Source organism: Xyrauchen texanus, chromosome 3, assembly GCF_025860055.1.
Source record: "Xyrauchen texanus isolate HMW12.3.18 chromosome 3, RBS_HiC_50CHRs, whole genome shotgun sequence".
Lineage (NCBI taxonomy): Eukaryota > Metazoa > Chordata > Actinopteri > Cypriniformes > Catostomidae > Xyrauchen > Xyrauchen texanus.
This window is the reverse complement of record NC_068278.1, coordinates 59759985-59767792: the sequence shown is the minus strand read 5'-3', so window position 1 is coordinate 59767792 and position 7808 is coordinate 59759985. Positions and strand designations below refer to the sequence as shown.

At 39.6% G+C, this 7808-nt stretch overlaps 1 protein-coding gene across 2 annotated transcripts in view; it reads left to right on the top strand.

Moving 5' to 3' along the window:
• The first annotated feature begins 3941 nt into the window (after positions 1–3941).
• The window catches only part of LOC127625690 (dynamin-1), a 92751-nt gene continuing 88884 nt past the window's right edge, over positions 3942–7808 (top strand). For both annotated transcript variants that reach the window (XM_052101028.1, XM_052101038.1), the window contains exon 1: positions 3942–4285. In XM_052101028.1, the coding sequence (XP_051956988.1) occupies positions 4125–4285 (161 nt within the window). In that variant the 5' untranslated portion in view covers positions 3942–4124. The remainder of the gene's footprint in view (positions 4286–7808) is intronic.

The window sequence follows — 7808 nt, the reverse complement described above, 5'->3', positions numbered from 1 at the left end:
AAATTGTCCCGGTTGCTAGGGAGGGTAGAGTCACATGGGGTAACCAAATTGGACCGGTTGCTAGGGAGGGTAGAGTCACATGGGGTAACCTCCTCGTGGTGGTGATTAGTGGTTCTCTCAATGGGGCGTGTGGTGAGTTGTGTGTGGATCGTGGAGAGTAGCATGAGCCTCAACATGCTGTGAGTCTCCGCTGTGTCATGCACAACGAGTCACGTGATAAGATGCACGGATTGACGGTCTCAGACGCGGAGGCAACTGAGACTCGTCCTCCACCACCCGGATTGAAGCGAGTAACCGCGCCACCACGAGGACCTACAAAGTAGTGCGAATTGGGCATTCCAAAATTGGGAGAAAAAATTCAAATACATATAATGAAAAAACATGGATAAATGAACATTGTTGAAAGCAACTTTGTAGAAATGAACGGAGCCACATTGATTAGAGTGTACATACTTCCTCCAGGGACGTGGGTGTGCCCCATCTAAATATAGTCGTTTTAATCGCTCGTGGAACTTCAGTGTCACCGGAGCTGTCCAGTCCAGCGGTGCTGATCACTTTGGCCAGTATGTCCAAGTGTTTGTCTTCTCAACATGAACATAAGATGGGAATACTGACAAACATGATGTGTTTGTAAACAATAAACACCTACAGGAGAAACACGCTGATCCATCTGAACCCAACATCTATATTTGTGAAAGATTTGGGGAAGTTTTTGGGGACCGTGTCAATGAAGATTCATCCACTGTTATGAAACACAAACAGAAGATTGATCACTTCAGCCACTGGAGTGATTTCAGCACCAGGGACAGCTCCAACTTACAGCAGACATGATGATTAACACGAGTCATACAACACCAATCTTTCTCTTTCTTTGGACTGAGAGAATACATCCATCCATCTGTCTGTCTGTCTGTCTTTATTTCTTTTGTTCTTTCTGTCTGTCTGTCTGTCTGTCTTTATTTCTTTTGTTCTTTCTGTCTGTCTCTCTGTCTGTCTTTCTTTCTTTTGTTCTTTCTGTCTGTCTGTCCATCCATCCATCCATCCTTCTTTCTGTCTTTCTTTCTTTTGTTCTTTCTGTCTGTCTGTCCATCTGTCTGTCTTTCTTTTTTCGTCACTGTAGGTCTGTTCATCCATCCATCCATCCATCCATCCATCCTTCTTTCTTTCTTTCTTTCTTTCTTTCTTTCTTTCTTTCTTTCTTTCTTTCTTTCTTTCTTTCTTTCTGTCCATCCATCCATCCATCCTTCTTTCTTTCTTTCTGTCCATCCATCCATCCTTCCTTCTTTCTTTCTTTCTGTCCATCCATCCATCCTTCCTTCTTTCTTTCTTTCTGTCCATCCATCCATCCTTCTTTCTTTCTTTCTGTCCATCCATCCATCCTTCCTTCTTTCTTTCTTTCTTTCTTTCTTTCTTTCTTTCTTTCTTTCTTTCTGTCCATCCATCCATCCATCCTTCTTTCTTTCTTTCTGTCCATCCATCCATCCTTCCTTCTTTCTTTCTTTCTGTCCATCCATCCATCCTTCTTTCTTTCTTTCTTTCTGTCCATCCATCCATCCTTCCTTCTTTCTTTCTTTCTTTCTTTCTTTCTTTCTTTCTTTCTTTCTTTCTTTCTTTCTGTCCATCCATCCATCCATCCTTCTTCTCTCATCTCTCTTTCTGTCCATCCATCCATCCATCCTTCTTTCTTTCTTTCTGTCCATCCATCCATCCTTCTTTCTTTCTTTCTTTCTTTCTTTCTTTCTGTCCATCCATCCATCCATCCTTCTTTCTTTCTTTCTTTCTGTCCATCCATCCATGCTTCTTTCTTTCTTTCTTTCTGTCCATCCATCCATCCATCCTTCTTTCTTTTCTTTCTTTCTGTCATCCATCCATCCTTCTTTCTGTCTTTCTTTCTTTTGTTCTTTCTGTCTGTCTGTCCATCTGTCTGTCTTTCTTTTTTCGTCACTGTAGGTCTGTTCATCCATCCATCCATCCTTCTTTCTTTCTTTCTGTCCATCCATCCATCCTTCCTTCTTTCTTTCTTTCTTTCTTTCTGTCCATCCATCCATCCATCCTTCTTTCTTTCTTTCTGTCCATCCATCCATCCTTCCTTCTTTCTTTCTTTCTGTCCATCCATCCATCCATCCTTCTTTCTTTCTTTCTGTCCATCCATCCATCCTTCCTTACAATCATCTTCTTTCTTTCTATTCTTTCTTCCTGTCCATCCATCCATCCATCCTTCTTTCTTTCTTTCTTTCTGTCCATCCATCCATGCTTCTTTCTTTCTTTCTTTCTTTCTGTCCATCCATCCTTCCATCCTTCTTTCTTTCTTTCTTTCTTTCTTTCTTTCTTTCTGTCATCCATCCATCCATCCATCTTTCTTTCTTTCTGTCATCCATCCATCCATCCAACCTTCTTTCTTTCTTTCTGTCATCCATCCATCCTTCCATCCTTCTCTTCTCAATCATCTATCTTTCTTTCTTTCTGTCATCCATCCATCCATCCATCCTTCTTTCTTTCTTTCTGTCATCCATCCATCCATCCATCCATCCATCTTTCTTTCTTTCTGTCATCCATCCATCCATCCATCCTTCTTTCTTTCTTTCTGTCATCCATCCATCCTTCCATCCTTCTTTCTTTCTTTCTTTCTTTCTTTCTGTCATCCATCCATCCATCCATCCTTCTTTCTTTCTTTCTGTCATCCATCCATCCATCCATCCATCTTTCTTTCTTTCTTTCTTTCTGTCCATCCATCCATCCTTCTTTCTTTCTTTCTTTCTTTCTTTCTTTCTTTCTTTCTGTCCATCCATCCATCCTTCTTTCTTTCTTTCTTTTGTTCTTTCTGTCTGTCAATCCATCCATCCATCCTTCTTTCTTTCTTTCTTTCTTTCTTTCTGTCTGTCTGTCTGCATGTCTGTCTGTCTGTCTATCCATCCATCCTTCTTTCTTTTCTTTCTTTCTTTCTGTCTATCCATCCATCCTTCTTTCTTTCTTTCTTTCTGTCTATCCATCCATCCTTCTTTCTTTCTTTCTTTCTCTTACTTTCTTTCTTTCTTTCTTTATTTCTGTCTGTCTGCATATCTGTCTGTCTGTCTATCCATCCATCCTTCTTTCTTTCTTTCTTTCTTTCTTTATTTCTGTCTGTCTGCATGTCTGTCTGTCTGTCTATCCATCCATCCTTCTTTCTTTCTTTCTTTATTTCTGTCTGTCTGCATGTCTGTCTGTCTGTCTATCCATCCATCCTTCTTTCTTTCTTAATTTCTTTCTTTCTTTCTGTCTATCCATCCATCCATCCATCCATCCTTCTTTCTTTCTTTCTGTCTGTCTGTCTGCATGTCTGTCTGTCTGTCTATCCATCCATCCTTCTTTCTTTCTTAATTTCTTTCTTTCTTTCTGTCTATCCATCCATCCATCCATCCTTCTTTCTTTCTTTCTTTCTTTCTGTCTGTCTGTCTGTCTGCATGTCTGTCTGTCTGTCTGCATGTCTGTCTGTCTCTCTATCCATCCATCCATCCATCCTTCTTTCTTTCTGTCTTTCTTTTGTTCTTTCTGTCTGTCTGTCTGTCTGTCTGTCTGCCTGTCTATCCATCCATCTTTTCTTTCTGTCTGTCTGCATGTCTGTCTATCCATCCTTCTTTCTTTCTTTTGTCCTTTCTTTATTTTTGTCTTTCTTTCGTCCATACTTCTTTCTTTCTTTTGTTCTTTCTGTCTGTCAATCAATCCATCCATCATTCTATCTTTACGTCTTTTATTCGTTTGCATGTTAGTTAGTTTGTTCTTCATCTTAAAATGTCCTTTTATGGTCAGTCAGGGATCATTGTTTATTCACAAATAAACAAAGCTTTTTTAATATAAACGTTTCATTTCTTTTCCTAATGTAACACTTTAATTACAGTCAAAAGTGCGCCAACTAGTGGCACAGATGCGGCAGTGCAGTCAGTGTTTGTGTGCGCACTCGGTAAAGCAGCTCATCATCTCAGAGGGACCTGGAGACACACACACACACACATACACATAGAGTCCAGAATAATCAATAAATGCCGCTGAAATAAACCGTCCAACAGCCGCTGAAACGCCCTCATATCAGGGTGACCGGGAGGGATTCGTGTTTTATTCGGTTATAGAGCTCCAGCAGGTGCGTCAGGATGGGGAACCGAGGGATGGAGGATCTGATTCCTCTGGTGAACCGAATGCAAGACGCGTTCTCCGCCATTGGACAGAACGCCGATCTGGACCTGCCGCAGATCGCGGTGGTGGGCGGACAGAGCGCCGGGAAGAGCTCCGTGCTCGAGAACTTCGTGGGGAAGTAAGTCATCGACTGCCAGTGCCAATGTGCATTTATCAATAAATATATTTCAGATCAAATATGAAATAATAGGCCTGTTAATCTGGCATATTCATGATGCAACATTATGCATCATCATCTCTCAATAACAAACCTCCATCGTGCCTCAATGATACTTTAAGGTCATCCCGAGGATTCCAAAGATAACCTTTAAATTGTTAATAAGGCGTGATAGAGGCAAACGTTCAAAAGTCCCTACATTTAAATCCTCTTATGCAATCAACATCAACAGACATTTCTAGAGACTTCTTTATATACTGAGTCATCCTGTGTCATTTGGATCCTCGGTTAATAATGCTCTTAGATTGACAAGGTCATATAGCTATTGTAGCAATAACATGTAAATCCTGCAACCTTCCCCAGTTGTGTGCGTGAAGAAGGAAGGGTGAAATATGGATGTCGTGATGTGGTTTCTGTGTGTGTTTACTGGGGTTGCAGATTCATCCTGCACAGTTGAGCTGAGCTTATGTTAAAGCAATGCAAACACATGCTGACATGCACCATCAAGCCCTATACACTGTTCTTATTTAGACATTTCTTTCTTATCTTTGATGTGGTGTACACTCAATATAGGATTAGAATATTAGTGGTGTTCGTTAAGCTTAAACATTAAGCGTTCAGTGTGCAAACCCACCAATAGATTTACTTTGAAGGAGGGACACGAGTCGTATCTACTGAGCAGAACATCACTTGAGGGTGCAGGACTCATTTTAGACGTGTACGCAAGCAGCCGACCTTCGCATCCTTGTGGCAAGTTTTGCATGAATAATCTGCCACGGTGTGACTATGTCAGTATCAGCCAATAAAATAAGTGGCTAAATATATTTTACATGCTTTATTTTATGTTAGACTTCAATAGCAGCAAACATACCCATATTTTCCATCGTACATTAACATGCAATGTTTTTGTTGGAAAGCAGCGTCTTCCTTCATGATGTCCTGCCATGAACACCTCTTTAATGTATAGTAACTCATGAACAGAGATGTTAACCAGCTCCAATGATTCCTTCAAGTCTTTATCTGTCACTCTAGGGCTCTTTATTACCTCATTGATCATTCTGCGGTGTGTCCTTTGAGTCATCTTGACTGGACGGCCACTTCTAGAGAGAGTACCTATAGTACTAAATCATCTCCATTTATAGACAGTTTGTCTAACTGTGGACAGATGAATATCTAACGGCCACTTCTAGTGAGAGTACCTATAGTACTAAATCATCTCCATTTATAGACAGTTTGTCTAACTGTGGACAGATGAATATCTAACAGCCACTTCTAGAGAGAGTACCTATAGTACTAAATCATCTCCATTTATAGACAGTTTGTCTAACTGTGGACAGATGAATATCTAACGGCCACTTCTAGAGAGAGTACCTATAGTACTAAATCATCTCCATTTATAGACAGTTTGTCTAACTGTGGACAGATGAATATCTAACAGCCACTTCTAGTGAGAGTACCTATAGTACTAAATCATCTCCATTTATAGACAGTTTGTCTAACTGTGAACAGATGAATATCTAACAGCCACTTCTAGTGAGAGTACCTATAGTACTAAATCATCTCCATTTATAGACAGTTTGTCTAACTGTGGACAGATGAATATCTAACGGCCACTTCTAGAGAGAGTACCTATAGTACTAAATCATCTCCATTTATAGACAGTTTGTCTAACTGTGGACAGATGAATATCTAACGGCCACTTCTAGTGAGAGTACCTATAGTACTAAATCATCTCCATTTATAGACAGTTTGTCTCACTGTGAACAGATGAATATCTAACGGCCACTTCTAGTGAGAGTACCTATAGTACTAAATCATCTCCATTTATAGACAGTTTGTCTAACTGTGGACAGATGAATATCTAACGGCCACTTCTAGTGAGAGTACCTATAGTACTAAATCATCTCCATTTATAGACAGTTTGTCTAACTGTGGACAGATGAATATCTAACGGCCACTTCTAGAGAGAGTACCTATAGTACTAAATCATCTCCATTTATAGACAGTTTGTCTAACTGTGGACAGATGAATATCTAACGGCCACTTCTAGAGAGAGTACCTATAGTACTAAATCATCTCCATTTATAGACAGTTTGTCTAACTGTGGACAGATGAATATCTAACGGCCACTTCTAGAGAGAGTACCTATAGTACTAAATCATCTCCATTTATAGACAGTTTGTCTAACTGTGGACAGATGAATATCTAACGGCCACTTCTAGAGAGAGTACCTATAGTACTAAATCATCTCCATTTATAGACAGTTTGTCTAACTGTGGACAGATGAATATCTAACGGACACTTCTAGAGAGAGTACCTATAGTACTAAATCACCTCCAATTATAGACAGTTTGTCTAACTGTGACAGATGAATATCTAACGGCCACTTCTAGAGAGAGTACCTATAGTACTAAATCATCTCCATTTATAGACAGTTTGTCTAACTGTGGACAGATGAATATCTAACGGCCACTTCTAGAGAGAGTACCTATAGTACTAAATCATCTCCATTTATAGACAGTTTGTCTAACTGTGGACAGATGAATATCTAACGGTCACTTCTAGTGAGAGTACCTATAGTACTAAATCATCTCCATTTATAGACAGTTTGTCTAACTGTGGACAGATGAATATCTAACGGACACTTCTAGTGAGAGTACCTATAGTACTAAATCATCTCCATTTATAGACAGTTTGTCTCACTGTGAACAGATGAATATCTAACGGCCACTTCTAGTGAGAGTACCTATAGTACTAAATCATCTCCATTTATAGACAGTTTGTCTAACTGTGACAGATGAATATCTAACGGCCACTTCTAGAGAGAGTACCTATAGTACTAAATCACCTCCATTTATAGACAGTTTGTCTCACTGTGCACAGATGAATATCTAACGGCCACTTCTAGAGAGAGTACCTATAGTACTAAATCATCTCCATTTATAGACAGTTTGTCTAACTGTGACAGATGAATATCTAACGGCCACTTCTAGAGAGAGTACCTATAGTACTAAATCATCTCCATTTATAGACAGTTTGTCTAACTGTGACAGATGAATATCTAACGGCCACTTCTAGAGAGAGTACCTATAGTACTAAATCATCTCCATTTATAGACAGTTTGTCTCACTGTGCACAGATGAATATCTAACGGCCACTTCTAGAGAGAGTACCTATAGTACTAAATCATCTCCATTTATAGACAGTTTGTCTAACTGTGACAGATGAATATCTAACGGCCACTTCTAGTGAGAGTACCTATAGTACTAAATCATCTCCATTTATAGTCAGTTTGTCTAACTGTGACAGATGAATATCTAACGGCCACTTCTAGTGAGAGTACCTATAGTACTAAATCATCTCCATTTATAGACAGTTTGTCTAACTGTGACAGATGAATATCTAACGGCCACTTCTAGTGAGAGTACCTATAGTACTAAATCACCTCCATTTATAGACAGTTTGTCTCACTGTGCACAGATGA